At 41.7% G+C, this 23,754-nt stretch overlaps 1 protein-coding gene across 1 annotated transcript in view; it reads left to right on the top strand.

Annotated features, from left to right (window-relative positions):
- The window catches only part of PLA2G4A (phospholipase A2 group IVA), a 149,830-nt gene extending 127,304 nt beyond the window's left edge, over positions 1 to 22,526 (top strand). The window contains exons 15-18 of the mRNA XM_028530942.2: positions 2,510 to 2,694; positions 11,595 to 11,790; positions 13,304 to 13,461; positions 22,086 to 22,526. Of these exons, the coding sequence (XP_028386743.1) occupies positions 2,510 to 2,694; positions 11,595 to 11,790; positions 13,304 to 13,461; positions 22,086 to 22,217 (671 nt within the window). The 3' untranslated portion in view covers positions 22,218 to 22,526. The remainder of the gene's footprint in view (positions 1 to 2,509; positions 2,695 to 11,594; positions 11,791 to 13,303; positions 13,462 to 22,085) is intronic.
- The last annotated feature ends 1,228 nt before the right edge of the window (positions 22,527 to 23,754 follow it).

Here is a 23,754-nt window from a genome sequence, read left to right as displayed (position 1 = left end):
GAGTTCAGAACACAAACTTCCAAATATTTGTGTGTTCTAAATTGAATCCGTATGATTATACAATGCCACCGGAAATGTCCACGGCTGAACTGCTTTAAGGACATGGTCATAGTTACAAACACAGCATGCTGCCATACCTACTGGAAAACCGGATGAACTCATTCTCAGATTTGAAAACCACGTATGCTCTGAATTATGGGAATGGATGTTCTTTGATAATGACAGTTTAAACTCCCTATGGCATTTTAATAGATGTTATGTAATAAGTTGGGTTCAAGTTCAAATACATTTAGAAGAGCTGAAAATGTCATCCCCTCTTCACAATGCAATGGGATACTCGAATGAGTGTGAGAAGCCCTGCTGGAAGGCACCACGAGTCTAGTACTTGGCAGGCAGATGGGCTTACCGTGCACTCCTGGCTGGGCCATTCATGGGCTGGACGGTCTTGAGCAGTTGCTTAGCACAAGCCTCAGTTAATGATGATAGGAAAGGAGAGTAAAACGAAAACCCAGGAACCCTGATCCTGACGGAACTGAACTATAGGTTAGTGAGAACACAACAGTGTTCACTTTTTTACTCCAAGTTCACTTTAAAAAAGTGGAAATAATAATGAGGGTGAAGTAGCATATTCTTGGTTGAAAAGGCACTGTTAAGTCCGAGGCGTAGTAACAAGAACAGAGAAAACACAATATAATTGTCTATTGCTTTAAGCTGTTGAAGTTTACTTATATTTCTCAAATGTATTTGATCATGAAACCTTATTTTGTGTATAGAATATCTGTTAAAATCTTGCATAAACTATTTGCTTTGAAATGTAATTAAAAAACACTACTTTCTGCCAATTTATCTGGCAGATTGGAACCATGGCGTTTAGCTGCATGCCCAGGCTTGGGAATTAGTTCCCATCATGACTTTTCTCACAAACATAATCTTGGATTTAAAAGAGGAAAAAAGAGACTTTGGTTTTATGATGAGAAGGGGCAAATCAAATAGAATATGGGAAAACGATCTGTTTTTGGTTAATCTTTTAGCTTAAATTCAAAAAGCACTACGTTAATGAAGCCAAAAAAGTATGTGTGAATTGTTATTCCACTTTATCATTATTATATAGTGATATACCCTCATCATATTAAAAATTGTTGTCTTGTAAAAAGTGTCTCCATTGATGGGTTTTAAATTTTTTTAATTGTGATAAAATGCACAGAGTGATGTCTGTAATAACGATTAATAGATGCATGTGCAGATAGCATTTCGGCATTGCAGTTACTGCTTCCTCAGTCGTCCGTCTTAAACCTGTTCAGTTTTATGGCCATGTCACTGTCTTAAGTGACAGTGTGACCCTGTGCACAGGGCTTAGACTTTGCGCACCTGGCTTGGAACCTTGACTCTCACTATCTGTTTGAAACTTTGTGGTCCTCAGCTTCCTTCCCTTTAAAATGACACTAATAGCCCTGGCAGGTATAGCTCAGTGGATTGAGTGCAGGCCTGTGAACCAAAAGGTCACAGGTTCGATCCCCAGACAGGGCACATGGCTGGGTTGCGGCCCATGTTCCCAGTTGGGGGCATGTGAGGGGCAACCACACATTGATGTTTCTCTCCCTCTTTTCCTCCCTCCTTTCCCTCTCTCCAAAAATAAATAAATAAAAATATTTTTTAAAAAATGACACTAATAATACAATCTCTAGGTGGCCACCTCAGTATGATTAATCCAGTCTCAGCTCAGGGCCTCCTTCTCAGAGAGGTCTCTCCTGTCTACCCAAGTGAAGTTACTCCCTATTACGTTATCCTCCTCTTTCCTTCAATGCATTTATCACTGCCCGAGCTGTCTTTAACTATGTTTGTATACTAGTTTATCAGCCGTGCACTCGCATGTAAGCTCTGATAGAGCAGAGTTGGGACGTATCTTGTGGGGCACCTTGAACAGTACCTGAATAGTCGCGGATAGCCCACGTTTGCTGAGCGTGTTGGCGGGATTATTTTCCCGGATTCCCATCACCTAGAGAGGTGCAGGGAGACGCATTCAGACTCCACCACTCCCCTGTGGTATCACTTGAGAGAGGACTTTATTCCATCCTCCATTTATAGAGCTCCCCTACCTCACACGCCCGTTATAAGACTTAAGTAAGATAATGTATGAGTGAACATGTGTGTGTTTAAACCAAAAAAAGACCCACATAATGTGAGGTAATGCCACTGGACGGACCGTGCTGCACAGCTGAGAGTTAATACCAGGGCCTGAGCTAGGTACTTCCCGGGCATTGTCCATACGTTAGTCCCCCAGCAATCTTACTCGATAGATGCTTTCACCCTGACGTTACAGATGAAGCAACTAAGAGTTAAAGGCAGCAATCCATTCACCCAATGCTCAAGTGTAGCAGCTGTGTTTGCCTCCGAAGCCTAGCCACATGGAGTTCCATCTCACAAATGTATATAACAAGTATTTTTATATTCTAAATACTGTTAAGTGATTGTTTCATTCATTCTTTCTCTCTTTCTTTCCTCTGAAAAGATCCTGATGAATTTGAGCAAATATACGAGCCTCTGGATGTCAAAAGTAAAAAGATCCACGTGGTGGACAGCGGCCTCACATTTAACCTGCCTTACCCCTTGATTCTGAGGCCTCAGAGGGGAGTCGATCTCATCATCTCCTTTGACTTTTCTGCGAGGCCAAGCGACTCCAGTCCCCCGTTTAAGGTAAGGAGAATTTGCACTGCATTCCATCACATTCTTTTGCATGCTTGTGGATATCTTAGTCCTCCCGACCCCAATCTCTTCTTTCATTAGCTTATTTTCTACACTATGATGCGTACTATTTTGTGAAGCACACATGTGATTCTCATGACCCACATTAAAATTCATAGTCCCGAGCAGGACGGTATCGGAAGTTCAGGAAGGGAATTAGGCTGAGATTTAGGAGTTAGCAGGCGAACGGTAATTAAAACCACACAAGGGAAATATGTACTGTGGGAAGAGAAGAGGAAATAAAACGGTGTCGTGAGGATTCAGCAACAATTTTGGGGAAAAGGGCAAAACCCGAGGAAGTGTGCAGTGTTAGGAAAAACAGTGGAAGACACTTAACAAAGAAGCTCTTGGTGAGCTGCCCCAGAGCAGTTTCGACAGGGCTGTGAGGGCGTAAATCATGCTGCTGTGAGTGGAGGGATGAGTGGACGGTGAGGAGATGGAGACAGCTCTGCAGACTCCCCAGGGAAGGAGGAGATGGCCTGTATCTGCAGGAGGAACAGGAACACCGGAGCGGCGGGGTGTGGATAGAAAAGACCTGAGCTGCTGATGTCATGGGAGAATGGAGGGATGCTGTATGTGATCCAGTCGCATCCCCGGGCAGGCCCCAGGGGTGAGGGGATGTGAAAATGCGGGTGGAGAGGATTATGGAAACGTCCACATTGGGACAAGAGGGAAGGAAGGAAATAACAGCCGTGGAAGGGGGTTTGCGGTGAGGCGTGGGAAGGGAAGTGAAGAAAGCCCTTATCCGATGGCTTGTAACTTTTATGGGAATTAGGAGCCGGCAGTTATCTTTGGAGAGTGAGAGGATGGAGGTGGTGGGGCCAGGGTTGCGGGGGTGGATAAAAGTCTGCCTCTGTGGAGCAATGAGAAGAGAAGTTTCTGAGCAGGCAATACGGAAAGATGGCTGGGCTGCCCTGTGGTCGCACCCAACGGGAACCGCTCCCTCCGCCTGGAACACCTCCAGCTGTGTCTAGACTCGTCTCAAACGTGATCTTTCTTGACCTCCACAGATACAGTTTCCGTATGAAGGGCTTAGTGAATCCTGCAAATTACAGCCATGTTCATGGCGTATTGTCTGCATCGGTTTGCATATGTGTTGCTTCTACTGTCTGTGAACTCCATGGGGAGTTCTATCTGTGTGAGCGCTATTTGTATTTGTGTGTGTGTGTGTGTGTGTGTGTGTGTGTGTTTGTGTGTGTTTTGTTTTAATCATTTGGCTCTCATTGCCTTATAAGTGCCAGCCAAAATACATATACAACAGTTTTGTGGGTGATTGAATAAAATACTGTAAGAGAGATGGAGTTATCCGTGTTTGATAGATTAAGAAACAGAAACGCGAGTCTAAAAGGCAGTGCTAATAATGCAGGTCCTCTGACCATTGGTTTCCTTTCTATTTCACTGGGATTAAACTGCTCTCAAGACTAATAATGGTTATAACTCTGACGTGTGTGTGTGTGTTCCCATGAATATATATATTCCCGTGTGTGTATATATATGTAAAACCTCCTATTTTAAAAATGCTCTTATATTTTATCTTTCTTGGGGCAGTTAGTGGTGTTCCGCCAAGGAGACAAGGGTTGGTGAGATAAGCGATCTCTTCCTCGCACCCACAAGGTAAATGAGGCAGTGGGTGAAAAAGCCTCACCCGGGACCTGCCTGGGGCAAGGCTAGGCAGGAAGTGGTCAAGCGGGACGGCAGCCCGCGGCTCCAGTCTGAGGTCTAAAGCGCTTTCCCGTGCGCAGCCGCCTCCTTCATGCACACACGGCACAGGAGCTCGTTTCTGCTGGGTGCTGGGCGCCGTGTTAGCTTTTGCGGGGAAAGAATTTTATGCACCACAGTCATCTGGGAGGAAATTGAGAAGCTTGCTGTTAAAAAGTAATTTGGATTTATAGAAGTGTGAGGGTTATAGGAAATCTCTCTAAGAATAGATGGGCGTGTCCTGGAGTAGAGGGGCAGGAAACAAACAGAACAGGGGACAGACGGCACGGGCCTGGCAGCGAGCCTGTCGGAGGACCTGGAGCGATCTAATTAGAGGGACAGCTGTTAAGCTCGCAGGAGGAGGGCTTTAGGGGGGAATTTAAGGCTGGATGATACAAAAGAGAGACTCAATGAGAGGTTTCCAGCAGAAAAGTGATTTGGTGTAATTGGAATTTTAGGATGATTAATTTGACAGTGGAGAGCAAAGACTAAAATTAAGGAGGATTTACTGTAATCCAGGCATAGGATAGGGAGGCACCGCATCAAGGCAGGTGACGGTGAAAGCCGAGGGCAGGACGAGCCTTGAGCAGCAACGGGCAGTGACTTCCAAGGCACGGCTCTGAGACGATAGCTCAGGAGCTCGTTCCGGAGGTGGAATGACTATCATCCATCTGGTCATCTCACCTGTGGGAGTGGGGAGTGTCAAAGCCGTCATTTTATGTTTGGATCCGTGCTCCACCACCTCAATGAGCCGGTGCTGGAAGGAGGTTTTAGAATATCCCCTTGTGCCTCTAAAAAGAACCATTGTAGTTTGTTAGTTTGTAAATGTACTTTGATTCATTCTTTCTAATTAAGAAGAGTATGTATTCATTGTAAAAAAATTGTAGATCTGTAGTATACATCACCTGCTTCGGCTATTCAGAAACAACAGCTGCTGATATTTGGGTATTTTCTTTTAGTCTCTCTCTCTCTCTCTCTCTCTCTCTCTCTCTCTCTCTCATGTGTGTGTGTGTGTGTGTGTGTGTGTGTGTGTGAGCACCTGGGTCAGATAGTTTTGTAGTGATTTTTTCCCCACATCATAAAAACAACTGAAACATAATTATAAACACAGCTCAGTATTTCTACTGTGAATACTTAAGAATTTATGTAACAATGCTTTATTTTTAATTTTTAGAATATCGCTACCTTGTCACTTTTTTCTCCAGTGATCATCCTTGCCCATGAATCTTTAATCACACTTTTCATTATTTTCTTAGGTGTGTACTAGTTTATGAAATATTTCATTTTAGTTTATGAAGTATTTTAAGAAATATTTCCAGATTGCTTTCCAAAAATAAGCAGCTCTGATTTACATTACCGTACCAGGTTACAGATGCAGACCCTTGTTTTTCACGGCTTTATTGGCATGAACAAAAAATTAAAAACAAAGTTAAAAAGTGTACAATGTGACAGAAAGCAAAATAAATACATTTTTGCTTCAATTTTCACCCTTTACTTGTAAGATTAAATAGTTTATTGTAGCTTCATATTTTAACATGGCTTTTAATTGGATTATTAGTGTTGCTGCTATTCATTAATTGGTATTATTTTATATCTTAAGATATTTAAGTTTGTCTTATCTTTGCAAACACGATACCATTTTATTTCTGATGCTTTTAATATTTTAACTGCTTATGTAGTGATTTCTTCTATTGGTTTTCTTCTTGAAATTCAGACTGCTTATCAAGATCAATTACATAGGGATTGATAGTTTCTTTTTATGATATTTTAAAATACTTTAACTCATTAACCCTTTTTAATGTATGGGGTGTGTAATAGCACAATCTCTTAACTATTCTGATGTCATTTGTGAAGATTTCTGCACTACTCAGTATTATTAGAGTACATGAGGTCTGTGTGGCATTCGTGCATTGATTCCAATGGTCCTGGAATCAAAGAGCTGACACCCCGCAGCTCTTATCTTGGTGCCACACTGTGTTTGAGTGCTGCCTGGCCCTTTACTGTGTTTACTATTGCTACGAGTCTGCAGTGGACCTCTCTGGCTGTGTGTTCTCATAGATGTGTAGTAAGGCTATTGTGTCAATTCCTTCCATCCCGCCTCGCCCTCCATGGGTGTATATCTCCTTTAGTTGTTGGTTTAGTTTAGCATGAAACCTATTACTCTGGAAAGAGTGAATTGTTTTTCAGGAGCTAAATAAAAAGAAAGTTGCAGTATATTATATGTAATACATTTCTTTTCAAAAATGAACTTCACAAAGTTCACAGTAAAAATAAACTTTTCAGGTTCACTTGGAATATTGGAAATGATTTTTAAAACTTATGAGCATTGTTATGATTGTTATTACAAAAATATCTACTTCTACATAGATCTAAAAGATTGCCCAAATGTAGTGTTTAGATTGATGAAAATATTATACTGTTAATGTTAAAGTAGATTATTTATTTTAAATACAATATAATAAGGTTTACAAATTGATGAGACATCTACCTGAAGTCTTTTAATAGGAGAGGAATGATTTCAATGTAATAACTGAATAGGTGCGATATGATTTTATTAAGGTGATTAAATAATGAATAATTTTCTATTTTTGAGAATGACATATAGATGCCATTTGTAATAAAAGCATAAACTTTGGGCAAAATATTAGAAACATTAACTTCATTTCACAGTTACTGATATAAGCATTTCGTAAGTCTAGGTAAAGTTCAGATCTTACCAGGGAGATAGAGAATGATGGATGTCATGGCTGTTGATAAAGGCAACTGATTTATTTTTTGTATCTACATCGTAACTAGCCTTGAATGTTGGTGGTGCCAGTGCTGGAGTTTTGTGGAGTTTTTTTAAGACTTGCAGACACATACTCTAATAAACAGTTCACATACAAAGAGCCTCATGAATCCAAATACTGTACTTTGCTGTGTATAATGCACACCCATGTTTTGGTCAAAAATTTGGGCAAAAAAGTGCATATTATACACAGCAAAATATGGTAATACTCTTATTACTTGATTTTTAAAAAACAGTTCTGTGTTTCATCTTATCATTTCTTTTTGTTAACCATTTAATAAGTTAGATATATGCCATGCAAATTTAATTTACTGTTAGGGTCCATTCAAGAATTCTAATAAGATCTGTCTTTAATGTTGGTCACGAATTTAAGCCAAAGCCTTCATCTGAAGTGTAAGAAATAATCAGATTACAAATTTAGAGGGAAAATCTTGAAATATTTTGGGAAGCAAGCAAGGAATATAGGAGAATTCAGAGTTTGCAACTGGAGATTTTTTCCCCTGTACGTCCCTAAATTTTAGGGAGGGTAACAGTTTTGAATTGTTGTGTGCCATAAATTATGTTATTTTATATTGGCATATTATGTTGCCATATATTGGACATAAATCTAGCTCAGTGATTAATGCTTAATGACCAGGAGCCAGAACAACGGGTTTGTTTTCCTAGAAACAAAAGGAAAGGAGGAAAGAAAGCAATGAGAGGAGAACATGAAGAGAGAAGGAAAAATTTGAAATGAGTCTGCCTTCGCAAATGATAGAAGTAATGTATTTAAATTAATTATATCTCCCTATATGTTACCCAAGATAAAAATTCCATTTAAACCTACAAATTATAAAAAAAGAATCTGTGGTTTTCCAGAGCTGACAAAGGGAACTGCATGTTATTAATTGTAGCATTTTCAGTTTACCTCTTGTATTCGTTTCCCGGGGTCATCATAACAAGTGACCATAAACATGGCTTTTAAAACAACAAAAACGCATACTCTCACAGTCCCGGAGGCCAGACATCAAAACAGGTAGCTCCAGGCTTTCCCTGGCGTGTGGCTGCATAACTCCCATCTCAGTCTCTGCCTCCTCCTCCTCTGTGTCTGTATCCTAAAAGCCCATTGCTGTCCTAGAAGGACATTTGTTATTGGACTCATGGCCCACCCAGATAATCCATGATGGTCTCACCTTCACACCCTTAACCTCATCGCATTTACTAAAACCCCTTTTCCAAATAAGTTACATTCCCAGGTCCAGAGGAGGGCGGCATAAGGCACAGGCTTTCTTTTAAGAAGGCCACTTCTCAACACACAACCCATGGTGCCTGTGCTGGTTATTGAGGAACAGATATCACTAACATTGTGTGATGAACAGCTGCCCCCAACATTCGTTTTTCCTATGGATTTTTATGAATTTATAGTAACCTCTTAGTGAATAACAGCTAACACGAATGGCAAAATGCTATGTAAATTCTATACACTATCAGATACAGAGAATTATTTTCATGCCCACTATATTATAAAGCTCTTGGGTCCTAATACCAGCATGCTTTTATTGGAAATGAGGATGGCCCCAAACACAAAATAATGCATTCTAAAATATAGTGTCTATCTGTTTTATCTTGTATTAGTTGCTTCAATAATTTTTAAAGATTTTTTAGATTTATTTACATATTTACATTCTGTACCTCTCCTCAATCTGAAAATTGCTTTTAAATGATGAGAAACATCTTAGAAAACACATATCCTAGGTTTGTACAGAAAAAAACCCTCTTTTTTATAAAGAAAAGATAATTTATAATAGATGTAAATATACTTGTATATTTATAAATACGTTGCTTTACATATATAGACAGGTAAAATGAAAATATGCCATTCACATTACAGGTTGACTATATTTCTGTTATTTAGATTGTTCCTGTCTTTCAGGAAGTTTCAGTACTCAAGTGAGCATAAACATTTTACAAACATCACTTTGAAGGATACTATCCAATTGTCGTCCGCACAGCAAATATTTTAGCTGGTACTCTCTAGATTCACCGTGCACTAGTGTGTGGAAATCTGGAGTACGCGAGGCATCAAACAACAGCCCAAGTGGAGCGTTATCCTAGGACTCAGTGCTGGCACCCTGCCACAGTTTGTGGAGCCGCAGTTTCTTTGCTCACTGCATTCCTTTCCGATGCTCTTCGAACTCGTCTGCTCTGCTCAGCCTGTGTCATTGTTTCTGTCTTTACAAGCCGAGAAATGAGGCATGGTTTTTCCATCTCGTAATCCCTGCCGCTGTCGTCACCGGTGAAAAATCTCTTGCACATCAGGATCCCATAAGGAAAGGGAAAGTTTCCACCACTTCCTAATTCCGGCGTCAAATATCTCTCTAAAAATAGCGTGATCCTTTCCCTCCCGCCATTCCCTTTTCCTCTTTCCCCACATAGTCACCGGTCGTTGGTCATGAGCTGAGTCATGTTTGTAAACACGGGCAGGCTCCTCTCTCTCCCTCTTCTCACGCAATTGATTCACAGTGTAAACTTTTGGTTTTATTTTGATGTTGAATGGTCTTGACTGAGTAACTGTGAATCGTGCTAGACAAGAGACAGCAGGCTGAATAATTCAACTGAACAGGGAAGGAAAAGGAGTTAGTGATGAAAGTCTTCTTAAGTTGCAAACGAGAAAGTATTTATATGTGTATGAGATTCTCACTGAAGCAGAATCGTGCAGGGGTGGGTAAAAGTAGGTTTATGAAACGTGGAGTTTATTCTTGTGTTACGATTTAATTACTGTATTGTTTTCCATATGAACAACTATAAACCTACTTTTGCCCATTCCGTACTTAGCTGAGTAGTGTATGAAACAAATGCTTCAATATCCATTAAATCATTTATTCTCCCATACTCTTATTTCTTTGTAAATGGCTTTGAGAGAGAGAGCTGATTGACTCAAAATTCATGACATCCCAGAAGCATCAAGAATGGTGGAAGTTCAGTGAAAATGCATTTTTCCTCTAAATGTTAGATGCTAGTCTAAAGTGCTTCTTTTCTTAAATAGAAACTACTGAAGTTTCCAAAATGCACTGCCTTATGTAATCCCCACAGCAACCCTGAGAGAGAAAACAGCAGCAGCTTTATTTCACAGTGATGTAAAATCTGAGATGCTGGGAAACAAAGAACAGGTGGGAAGCAGGTGCGAGGGGCTTGGGAGCCCTGGCTTCAGGCACAGGGAGCAGCCCGACCTGTTCCTTCGTTTGCTCGGTCGGTTGTCATTACTTATGACCCCCAAGGTGCCATCAGGCGGGTATCACTGCACACTTCCTCCCCCAAACAATTCCGACAGCAGTCTTACAAGGCATGTGTTATTATTACCATTCTCATTTTATGCTGGAGGTATTGAGTGTAGAAAAAAGTAAGTAATGCGTTCCAGGTCCCCCGGCTCGTGCTTCCACGCAGGCTGTCCAGCCCGGCGTCTGTTTCCTATTTGTCCCGCTGCCTTCAAGCTGCGTGTAGATAGAAATGAGCTCTGTTCCCTGCACCTCTGCATCTCGATTTATTGTCTCCCGTTTAAACGGAGGACTTGGGGTGTGCGTGCTTGCTCGCTCACTGCCTGAGTCAGCCTCGCTGCAGAAACAAACTGAAAGTCCCGAGGCACCGGCAGCAAACACGTATTTCCTGGTCACGTTGCACGTCTGCAGCCGCCAGTTGGCTCCTGTGGCTCTGTCCCACGTGGCTGCTCGTCCTGGTGGGGATGTGTAGTCCTCCTACCAGGAAGGCAGCTCCTACGTGAAAACAGTCACACAGCCTGCCATGCTTTTGGCACCTCCCTGCGGCCCACTGTTGGCCACGGCGTGTGTAATAATAACTGGCCGAGGCCAGAAGCTCAACTTCTTTTCATAAACAGAGGCAAAGGGCAAAAAAACAAGCTGATTCACAGTAAAATGTTTTTGCACACATACAGGTTATCAGCTATAATTAGTTGTGTGGAGATGATATATGTAGGAATTTAGTGACGGAGTGTCCTCACTCTGCTTCATCAGATTCTTTGACTCCTGAGGGTTAAAAACATTTACATGACTTATGGATGCCCAGAACCCATAGTATTTTTCCCCTGTAGCAATTGCATCTCTATGATTTTATTCAGTTCAGTTCATTAATACATTTTCCAGTCCCTCGTATGGAGCTACTTTTGAACCAAAAATCAATATTATCTGAGTTTGATCCTAGAGTACTTTTAATTTTTTTGAGCTCCTTGAGAACAGGGTCATTGTTCACCCTAGCAAGAAGCACATGGCTAGCCCCTAGAACACCCCTAATGAATACTGAATGACGTGGCCGGGCCAGCTGAACAACTGCAGACTTGAAAATTCCCCAGTGCATCTTCCCCTCTCTTCCATAGGAACTTCTCCTGGCAGAAAAGTGGGCGAAAATGAACAAGCTACCCTTTCCGAAGATTGATCCTTATGTGTTTGATCGAGAAGGACTGAAGGAGTGCTATGTCTTTAAACCCAAGAACACGGACGTGGAGAACGACTGTCCGACTATCATCCACTTCGTTCTGGCCAACATCAACTTCCGGAAGTACAAGGCCCCAGGTGCGCTAGGAATGAGTTGTGTTCTCTGCAGTGGAAATCTGGTACAGGAGCAACACTGAAGTGAGGCTGGTCCGCACTGGCACTTGCTGTGCCAGCTGTGACAATTTCCAGTGCTCTCCACACCTTGCTGGATAGCTGCTATCCTGAGGCCCCCCAGAATTCCACATCTTTCTCACTCCGAGATCACCTGGGTTCTTCCCAGGTTAGAAACAGAAGGTTTAACAACTAGCCCAGTGAAAGTTTCTGGGGCTTTATTCCAAAATCTCTGATTATTTATGTTTGCATTGGTTGGAACCCTAATCATAAGGGTTGGTAAGTATTTTGAATATCACTATTTAAGAGACCCCTTGTCTCGGAACAAATCATGCAAATGTTCTGGGTATTTCAGCTGGCCACAAGATGAATGTAATCTAATCGCACAACATGGCCGATAATTTCATGATGCTATGGTTTATTTCATAGAAAAAAAAGGGTCAAGTTCAAAGCAAGTCATCCTGTTGTACCACATCCAGAGGAGCCTATAAACTCTTCAGTATCCTGGAAGATATTGATTAGCGAAAGGAGATCTAGAGATTGACGGGCAGGATGCTGAGGGCCTAAAAATGATATTATTTTAGGACCAGAAAATAAAGTTATAAAAGGAAAAACAGAAAAAAATAGTCATGGAAGACATAACAGGGGACTGTGGAGAAGAATGTGATCTTTTTGTAGATGGCAGGAGAAGATAGAGCAAGGATCAATAGAGGGATGGAAATGATTATAAGTCACATTTCAAAACAAGGGAAGGAAGAATGACTGGCGTTTCTAATTCTTGAACAGTGAGTGGAGTACCTGAAACCCGGAGAATTTTCTATGGCTTAATTCTCAAGGAGAGGCTGTAAAGGGGATTTCTGTGGCATGAAGACAATTAAGTGATGTTTGGTTTGGGTTCCCCCCAAAGCAAAGGATTCTCAGCAAAGGATTCAAGTGCAAAGAGCTTATCTGGGTGAACTAGGGAAGGAAAGGATGAAGGGAAGGGAGGAAGGCAGACACAAAGGATGTGTCAGTGAGCTGGCTACAGGGACAAGAGCTTGATCCTGCTGGGACACTCTAGGAAATGAAACAGAACCTATGTTCTAGAACCGTCCTTCCCCTCACACATAAGAGGCAAGGGAACTAGGGTGTTTACAGCCTACATCCTTAGACTCTGGTGGACTGCTGCTAGGGTTGGGGTGTTACTTATGAGTGCGCAGCCTGCTGCTAGCCAGTTAAGCAGCCGACTGCTTGCAGGGACAGGCAGAAAGCCCTTAGGCACAGAGTTGCAGGCGCTGGCAGGTGGAAGTTGCGCGGGTGAAATGGAAATCTTCACCCAGGGATAATGGGTGGGGACCCACCAATGTGTGCGAAAGGCTGCATGAGCACACTGGGGGTTCCCAGCGTTATGTTTGTGACTATTTGCATGTGTTATTCCCTGGGGCTTAGAGATATTTTGTCGTTTTCCAAATACCTCCTCTGAGACTCTTCTGATATTTAGGTGTTCCGAGAGAAACTCAGGAAGAGAAAGAAGTAGCTGATTTTGATATTTTTGATGACCCTGAATCGCCATTTTCAACCTTCAACTTTCAGTACCCAAATCAAGCATTCAAACGGCTGCACGATCTGATGTATTTCAACACCCTGAACAACATCGATGTAAGTATCTCCTACAATCGCTGACGGTGTCAAACGTTTCATATCACACGATCATAGCATACCTCTTTTTTGTTAAAAATTAAAACATTTATGAATGACACTACCCAAATTGTACCATTTTATTTGTCATGAATTATTCTTATTAATCTCCAGAAGAACCCTATAAAATTCCCTATAAAAGTAAGAAACTAATGCCTCAAAATTGGCAGAGCCTACATTTTCTACTATCATTTTATTGACAGATTGGTTAGTACTCAGCTTCTTCCCAAATAGCTAATGCATTTGTCACATGATAACGTAAATTTAAATAGGAAGAAAAGTGGTAAGAAAAGAAATATAAAAGTAGGAAAGTGACTGTAACCAGAGATGTGGTTAATGAACACACTCATGCTTTCAAGTATCTTTATTTTTCTGGGTCATGGGAATGTTGCCAACAGTTTCCATTTTTAGTCCTGGAGATATGGAGCACCCTTTGATTTAGAAACTTTAGAAACAAATTATTCCCTTCCGTATCATTCCTATCACTGCTGCCAAGATTGTGTGCCTATGTAAAATTCTTTTGTCTCTAGCTCACCACTGAAGAACACTGTTGTGTAATTGGAATCGCGTTGGCTTGTAGTTCCAAATCATAGTGTAAGATGGATTATTATCAATTGTGAAAGCCCAAGTTCATTGGCCACACTGAATTTTGCACATGAGGAAATATTAAAACAAGGGGAAAGGAAAGAAACTAAATGAAGAGGGAAAAGCATCGGACTTGCCCTGACTGTATATAACTTGCCAGTCTTTTTGGAGGCAGTGTGAATGGCTCAAAAGAACACACTGTGTGTGGAGGACTGTTCTTTACCTATGGGATTTAATTAGGTTTTTTTGAGCTGACAGAAGTCTGGCACATCTGGTTTGCTTGTTTCATTAGTTGGGCCTGAGACTAGTAATGATCAATTGTGAAGAGTTATAATAGTTCCACTGTAATATGTTTATTAACCAATACCTTTAATTTTTGTAAACAGGAAATTTTACCCAATAGGCTTCAGTTCCTAGAACTCTAAAACGCTTTCTTGTTAGCCTTCATTTATGAAGAATATATGGTAATTCATGTAGAGCATGCTTAGCATATTTTATAGCATGTATCATTTTCTAAATTATTTATTCCTTGTTTTCTTTTATCTCACAAGTAGTGAACACCTGAAATTCATATCCTATATTGTTTCTGTTGTGATGGTGAAAATTTAAAGAATATTAAGATAAAATCAGTATTTTCATCTATGATTTATAAGGAGCAAGCATTTTAAAAATAGAGCTGTGTTTTATAAACCCCCCTGCTGTTAAAAACGACCTAAGGGGTAATATCAAAGTAAAACTGTTGTTCCAGTGGGAGCCAATAAATTCAAAACTAAATATTCTTTGGGATACAATGTATTATACTTAATCAGTTATCTTCAAATAAAAAATAGTAGGAATATATAAATACCTTATTGGACTTGAGAAAATAAAAGATACACACACATAGAGGGGTTGGCAAAAGTATGTTTACAGAAGAAGACAAATAAAAGAAAAATTAAAAAATAATAGTACTAGAATAAACTCTGTATTTTATTCATTTACAACTGTAAACCTACTTTTGCTCCCCTTGTATATACGTTATACATGTGTATATATATGAGTGTATATGTATATTTATATATATGAAAATATATGTAACAAACATTTCTCTCATTGCTTCCAGTTCTGGCTTATACAAAACCTGCTAAACTATTTGCTGTTAAAATGATATAGTTCTATTTATGCATTTTCCAAACAATCTTCATGGGCATCTGTTTGATGCATAGATGAAAAAGTGAAAGCCTGAACAGAAATAGACTCTGTACCAAAATAACCATCCTGACCTACAGCTCACCAGATGTTGAGTCTTCACAAACCACTGATTGCTTCTAAGGACTTTCCTGGTGCAGCCTGTAGAAGCGAGGTCATGGGCTTTATATCATGGATAGACTGGGCTACTGGGTGGCTGGATAAGTCCCTGGGCGACTTAAACATTTGGGGCCTCAGTTGACTCATCTCTAAAACACCAGTGAATACCTATCACACTGGCCGTAGTGAGTCTTGAATCAGGTGACGTAGGGACAGTGCCGGGCAAACAAAGCTGCCCAATAAAGGCGAACCTTACCTGTATGTGTCTGTACTCTGTGCCAGGATGGATACACCTCAAGATCTTTGCAAACGCCCAGAATTAAGAATACAGACAGGTTTGCACAGGTAACAGCAGTCTGGGCAGTAAATGAACGTTCTTTGAATGAATGAAAATGTAGGCTTCCTCTTAAATTGTATGACCATTGAGACTTGTGTTCAGGTGTTTCTTGGTCGTGTGTGTGCATGTGTGTGCACCTCACACCCTGGTAAGACTCCCGGTCCTCACTGACATTTCATCTCTCCCCTGATGACCTTGTCCCCAACTTTTTACCAAGAAAACATGTTTTCTCAGAACCCAAGTTTCTTGAGAAGTGTGGGTAAATAAACAACACCAAGGCTGCTCAGATAGGGTGCTGGAGAGTTCACTGAGTGCAGTCGGTAGCTAAGTCACCCATCCCACCTCATTTGAATACACCAGGTTACTCATTCCCACTAGAGCGACGCACAGGTTCACTTGCTGTGGACGCTCTGAGCTGTTTGAAACAGCGGACACTGAATATAATCTCTCCGAATGCAAAGACATTTGACTGCCAAATCCTGGCCAGGGCCTTGTGGCTCAAGGCAAATTTTCATCTTCACTTCACATGCAGGTGTATATTTTGACCCTGAAAAGGCTGCCCTGTCTCTGACAGCTGTGTACTTCTGTGGCCTCCCCCTCCCCTCCGGATCTCCTGGCCGGCCTGCTTCGGTGAAGCTGAGTCCCAGCTCACCTCTAGAAAACCTCTGTTTGTGCTCACTCCGTGACAGCAGCTCAGGTTTGTCCTTAGTGTCAGGTTTCCGCACTTACTCAACTTTCCCAAATTCCTTTTCACTGAACGTTGCCTCTGTTCTTTCACATTGGCACAATTTCATGGCTGTCTTTTTTTTTAAAAGATTTTATTATTTTTAGAGAGAGGGGAAGGGGGGAGAAAAAGAGGAAGAGAAACATCAATGTGTGGTTGCCTCTCACATGCCCCCTACTGGGGACCTGGCCTGCAACCCAGCCATGTGCCTGACTGGGAATCAAACCAGAGACCCATTGGTTTTCAAGCTGGCACTTAATCCACCGAGCCACACCAACCAAGGCTCATGGTTGTCTTGTTTTCCAGAAACTTAATATAGAGTGACTTATACTGGAGGACGTGTGGTATGTGAGAAATGCAGAGACTCTGGAGTTAGACCAAACCAGGTGTTCAAATCCTCGCTTGCTGTCTCTTGAGCATGTTGGTTAACCTGTCCAGACGTTACCTTCCTCATTTGTAAAGGGAAGCAATGCTACTGGTCTTATTGATCAGGATGACGATTAAGGAAAACAATTTAAGGGCTTGGCATGTAAGAGCATTCAGCTTGATAAGCTGGATCAGCCAATGTGATCATGATAAAAATTATTATCTCTGTTGATGTTATCTTCTGCTTTTACTTGAAAATTTAAATCCATGAAAACCAATGACTTGCCTTCTTATCATGTGTCCAGAGATACTAATCACAGTGCCTGACACCTGAAATAAATATGCAGTAAAGTTTTAAAATGTCATCGACTTACTGGCTGAAGCTGTCGAAGAATTTAACGAGACAGGAGGAGGGGATAACAAGGGTCCTGGTCACAGGCCTGGTGGCAGCGTTGCTGACTGTGGAGAATCTCCACGCAGTGTTTGCCTGCCAGCGAGCGGGGGCTCGTGCTGTGCTCATAAACCATGGCTTTGATCTGGAGGGAACGTACTTTCTGAGATCTCTTTCCTGGGACCTAGTTGGTTCAGCTATCACACACACACACACAAAGTATTGTTACACAGTCTCATTCAATTTACTAATTCAGCAGTCACATTCAAAAAACCTGTTTTATGTCAGTTTATTCACCATATGTCAATGGTGCATAATAATGACCTTTTAAATGCATTCTCAAACAACTCTATACAGTGTTAAATGATAGATGCTAATTAAAATGAGGACAAGCACCTGTCCAGAAGAACTGGTACTTAATTCTCAATTTATTGATATTCCATCATCATGATAAAAGTGCTGAGGTCCAAGTTAAAGTTTTTATCTTTTTAAAATAATTTAGAAGCTTTGTAAGTGTCATGGCCCAATCAATATATAAGGCCCAAATTCATCTACCTTTCATGCTTCCTGACCTCTCTTTCCATCTTATTTCTTCATTAATTCAACTTGTTTATTGAGTATCCACTGTGCTGGGCACTGTTTTGGGAACTAGAGACACAACAGTGAACAAAACAACAAGAGCAACAAAAACACAAGAGAGTTTTGAGTGTTCAGTATAAACTAAATATCTCTCCCTCAAGTACTGAACACTCAAAGCTAGCCTCTGAGGTAGGGATTTTTATTTATGTGTGAGGAAACTGAGTCATGCACTACGTAGGCAGATGGCAAGAAGTCGCAGGCTGATGTGAGGAGCGGAGGTGGAACCACGGGTTTTTCCTCTCTCTCCTCACTTTCAAACCATCCGTGTCTCAGGCAGACGCAGTTCCTAGCATTCCCCAAACACAGCCTCATTTCCAACCAGGTCCGAACCAGGTGTTGCCTGTACCTGCCATGACCTTCCATCATTAGCCGTTTTATAAGATTATCCTTCTACTGAGCATGCCCAGTCTTTCTACTCCTCTTAGAAAACGCTGCCTGCCCTTCAACTCAGCCCAGATCTCTTTGTTCCCCATGAGCTGAAGTTTCTCCTGTTCAATCCCACCTTCCGTGATACCCTTCTGTGCATTCATTCATTTTACAAGTACTTGTTGATCCCCTTCCATGTGCTAAGAGCTGGGATCCAAAATGATGAGACTCAACAGGTCCCTGCTTCCGTGGCACTTCAGTATTTATTAGGAAGGCAGAAATTCCTAAAAAAAATTCACAGTAATTTGATCAATATACCTTCTTGTATTTTCCACATTTATGTATTTTTATTTTTCTCTCCAAATATATACTGTAACTTCCTCTTTGGGCTCATTTCTAATTTCCTGTTGTGGGAATTCAATATTTGCTTGTGGATCGCTTCCAAACTCACGTTTCTAAATTTGTTCCTTTGGGGAAGAAGATCAGCTTTTAAGTGTTTTCTTTCCTTATTTTCTGCCCTTATTGCCAAAGATGGAAATGTTCTGGATCAACCATTAGAAGGCCCTTGAATGGCACTAGTGAAGCATGGCACAGGTCCCGTACACGGATGGAGGGTGGGCACAGGTGCTGTACACAGATGGAGGGTGGGCACATGTCCCATACACGGATGGAGGGTGGGCACAGGTCCTGTACATGGATGGAGAGTGGGCACAGGTGCCGTACACGGATGGAAAGTGGGAATGTGAGGGTCACTGCTAGCACAACTGGCAAGAAGGATTTGGAATTTTAGTGAATTTCTGCAGTGAATGAGAGAGGAAGTGTGATACAAGCACTACTTAAGAACACTTCTAATTAAAAAAGAAAGGAAGACTTAAATATAACACGTTGCTTTTCTGGAGACATCAAGCTGTACCATGTATCATGCTCGAAGGTTTGAATTTAGCAGCTGATGCAGTACTGAGTTTAGCCTCTCCTGTTTGTATCACAGAATTAGAAATGACAGCAAGTGGGTATTATTTTCAGTAATGTGAAAAAACATGGCTAATGGTTTTATAGTGTTAATGCGCCACCTAGTGGTTGAACTTCCACACTCTCATTGCGGATGGTTTGGGTTTTTCAGAGTTGTGTAAATATTCCTTTCCCTTTGTAAGAATGGCCTGTTTACTAGTAACACCTGCCAAGGTTATGGTAATTATGCTCATTATTGATATTGGTATTGCTGCGTGTATGTGCTCATGAATTCGTTATAAAGGAATCGACAGTCGTTATCAGTATAATTTCCCCTGTGGTCTCATATGTTAAAGCCTTTTAGGTGTTTGGAAAGTAAATAGCTGATTTTTATTGTACGTGGGCACTTGTCTGCCATGCGACTTGATGTACCCTGAGCTGCTGTAGTGAAGGAGCAGCCAGCTGAAAACTCAGTGACATGATCTCCACAAAGGAGGGAGATTTTTTCCTTTTTAAAAACATTTTCAATCACAGTTGACATTCAGTATTATGTTCAGTCTCTACGTGGCTTCTTCTTTATATCCTTAACTCTAGGAGTTCCGCTCAGTTCGTCCTCAGATGGTTCTCCAGGTCGACTGCTCGGTAGTTTAGTTGTAGTTCTGCTGTGGTCAAGGGAGGAGGTGAGCACAGCTTACCTGCTCCGCCATCTTGACCGGAGCACCTTGAGCTTGAACTGCAGCAGGGAGATTATTAGAAGATGTAGTAAGACACGTTTTATTGCAGAATTAATTTGCTGACTTTTACCAAATAATAAACCTTCTCTTGGCTGTACATAGTGTTTTTATTTCCAGTAAACCTTACCGCCTCATATCTAATTTAAAGCTCCTAAATTTTCTCACATATGGACAGCTTGAAAATAACAACAATAAATGGATGTGCTTGTTATGAAATGTTTCCTGTGTGCTGGCATGGCACGCAGTTGGGTTTTGTTTTTATCCTCACCTTAGAACACATGCATTGACTTTCAGAGAGAGGGGAAGGGAGGGAGAGAGAGAGGGAGAGAGACATCAACGAGCTCTGATGGGGTGAACCTGCAACCCAGGCATGTGCCCTGACCAGGAATCCTGTAACCTACAACCCTTTGATGTATGTGACGACGCCCCAACCAACTGAACCATACCAATCAGGGTGTGCAAAATAGTTTGTATAAATGATACTCAATCCCTGCAAAAGCCAAGATTAGTGTTATTATTTTCATTTTGAAGAAGGGGGAACAAACTCAAGAATTTCAGCTAATCCCCCTTGACCTCACCCAGTCAAGAAGCATAGTGCCTGGAGGCCCTTGGTCAAGGTCTCCGTCCTAGGCCCCAAGCTCTTCTACGGCAGTAGACTTCATTATGTCTCCCTCACTCATGAAGAAATGGGGTCAGCAAATATCTGCTTTAATAAAAGACTCGGTAACATTGAGCCCATTTTTCCCAGAAGATAATTATTTATATAGGGGTGGGCAAAAGTAGATTTTACAATTGTTAGTATGGAACATAATATAATCATTAATAAATAGTAATACAAGAGTAAACTCTTTTGCATACTCACCACTGTCAACCTACTTTTGTCCACTCCTATAGATATACATTTCAAAATTATAAAGCAAATAAATGTGTCACATTGCTGTGATGAACCCCTATTTCCATAATACAACTGCTTGCCATTTAAAGTTACTATCAGAGGATAGAGGAGCTTGCCCGTTGGGCCTGACATAAAGTCACAGAATGTTACCTGCATGTTGACACCACCCAGGCCACACGTCTTTCTTCTCCAGGCCTTGAACCCGGCTTGCCCAGTGAGGTCAGATGTGGAATGGGGAAAGCCCCTCAGTGCACACCTCTCCAAGGCCAAGGGCACCGCACCAGCTCTGGGTTGGGGGGAGCCACGGATTCTGAACTGTCCAGACTTGCCAAGTATTCCTCCCCATAGCAGCATGCAGATAATCCCTTAACGTTGCTCATTCAGAGATCCCTGGGGTACAACTAAAGGGGGATTGTAGGACACCCCTGTGACTTGCCTCTGTGTCCTGAGACTTCTACCGCAGTGGCCGTGAGGATGAAATCCTGGAGTCCCACCCTGAGGAATGAAGTCCTCCCGACGGTGCCAAGGTGATAAAATAGCAGCAGAGCCAAGATTGCTCTTCAGGCCTCCTTTCCAAAGGCCATTCCTGTTGCTCTGCGATAACTTCTTCGGCCAAACCCCAAATCTTCTCTTTTTCCCAAAACTTCCCAGCTAGGTTAGCTTCATACCAGAGAAGCTCATGATGACTGCAATAGAAATTCTTAGAGGCGGCAGTCACCATGCAATTTCTGAGTATGTATAAAGATCGTTCTGAGTAGAAAATAGCCATCATCACTAAAATCACAAAGGTGGTGCTTTCTAGGCAAAGGACGCCCATGTTTTACGCCGGTGTTTGTTTAATCAAGACGGCACGGGGGGTTGTCGGCATCACCTTCTCTCGCTAGGCTGAGGACAGCCCTTGCCTTCCTTGTGGTTCTTCATTTCCACTTGTCCACGCATGGTAACGAACATCAGGTCAAGGTTTAGTGATTAATGTATCTTCCCTCTGATCGCCTTCCCAGTGAAGGACAAATGGAGATAGATTTACCGTGTTACAAGTATTTCATTCCCTGTTTTATCAGCACAACGTTTGGAACTCCCAAGAATTGCTTCTTGTCTGGTAGGGGAGGGAAGAGTGTTTGAACATGTGCTTAGTGGGAGTGTCATGGCGAGGTGTTTCATGGAAATACCCACATGCCTGACTCAGAGATTTCTTTCTCTATTTCCAAAAGGATCCTGTAATGAAAAGATTGATTCGGTTTTTGTGTTGGCCAAACAACTGTTTCAATGACTTCAGAGCAGCACTGACTTGCTCCCTTTGCCCCTGTGTGCAGGTGATCAAGAATGCCATCGTGGAGAGCATCGAATACAGAAAACAGAATCCGTCTCGTTGCTCTGTTTCCCTCAGTAACATCGAAGCGAGAAAATTCTTCAACAAAGAGTACCTAGGCAAACCCGCCTCCTAGTGTCCTGGCGTCCTGGAGGGGGCAGCGATTTCTGATGCTGAGGCTGTTTCAAATTCCATGACAACTGGATTCAAAGCACAGGGCAGACGCTGGTACTTACCATGACTGGTTGATGCTCAGATTTGCAGTTATTTATGTAAAGCTGCGTGAGAATAATGCCCTTATAAGTTTGTTTTTAGGTTAACAGATGATGCTGATTATGTAAAAATATACTACATTTTCTGTCAGTACGAGTCTCCTGCTGCAAATGTGCGGACCTAGACTGTCTATGTAGACATTGCTCACCAATGACATTATGTGTCCAGTTTTTAAAAACGTGGTTTCTTCTTAGAATATTTAACATTTTAATCTCAGTAAGTAAGACCTTGCATTTGCGTGTGAATGTTATTCACTGACTGGATTTATTTGTGCCACAAAAACAACACTATTTTTTATTTATATGTGCATTTATACTTACATGGAATAAATACATGTTTTGCAAATTATCATGAGGTAACTGAGTTTTATTATTTTTAATGAGATAGTGCATTGTTGCTACGAAAGATTCTCAGATCCATGGCTTTTAAACACAAAAGTTGTTCATCCTAAATTCAAATGTGGAACTTATTATAAATCACATTAATCTATATATATTATTGAACAAATGGTATATATGTTTATTCAGTAAGTAGAAGAAACTGTAACCACTTCCAGTTTAACTTTTTACTTTGCTAATATTACCCTGGACGGAGTATCCTACAGAAAGCACCAGAGAAAATTCCAGAAGAGTGGCAAGGGCTGAATATGCAGGACTTGTCACAGGGACAGTCTGTATCACAAGAATAAGGGTTTCCTCATTCTTCTTTCTTTAAGTTACCTTTCTTCAAGTTACCTTTCTTCAAGCTCTCTATTCACTTGTCTTTTTTTCTTTCACCTTTCATTTACATTTCCACCTGTGAGGAAAGACCAAAAAAAAAAAAGGAGGAGGGAACACTGGGGAGCTGGATCCTTCACTGGGGGATTTATGCCTTTGACGAGTGAGTGCTCCCAGCAGGTCGTCCGGCACATCGCGGGGTCTGGGGGTACCCTGTCCTCGAGGACTTTCCCTTCTGGTGAAGATGACCCATGATCAATGAGACAAACATGTTTCTAGAGCATTCGTCACATGTGCTGAGGAGGGAAGGGAGGAGATGGGAAGTGTTGGGGTGTGTAATTTTGAACAGGGTCCTGGGGGAGATCATGATGGGAGGGTGACATCGGAGTAAAGCTGTGAAGGGGCTGAGCGGGAAGGACCTCTGGGTGCTCAAGGGAAGAGCATTCCTGGTGGGAGGAAGAGCCAATGCGAGTGCCCTGAGGTGGAGCATCGAGCATGTTCCAGGAAGATAGAAGAGACCAAGGTGCCCTGAGCAGAGTGGGTGATGATTCTGTTTAAATTAATTATGTGAAGAACCCCGGCTGGCGTAGCTCAGTGGATTGAGCGTGGGCTGCGAACCGAAGTGTCACAGGTTCGATTCCCACTCAGGGTACATGCCTGGGTTGCAGGCCATGGCCCCCAGCA

Source organism: Phyllostomus discolor, chromosome 14 (assembly GCF_004126475.2).
Source record: "Phyllostomus discolor isolate MPI-MPIP mPhyDis1 chromosome 14, mPhyDis1.pri.v3, whole genome shotgun sequence".
NCBI lineage: Eukaryota > Metazoa > Chordata > Mammalia > Chiroptera > Phyllostomidae > Phyllostomus > Phyllostomus discolor.
The sequence above is the reverse complement of the archived record's forward strand: the minus strand, read 5'-3'. Positions and strand labels throughout refer to the sequence as shown.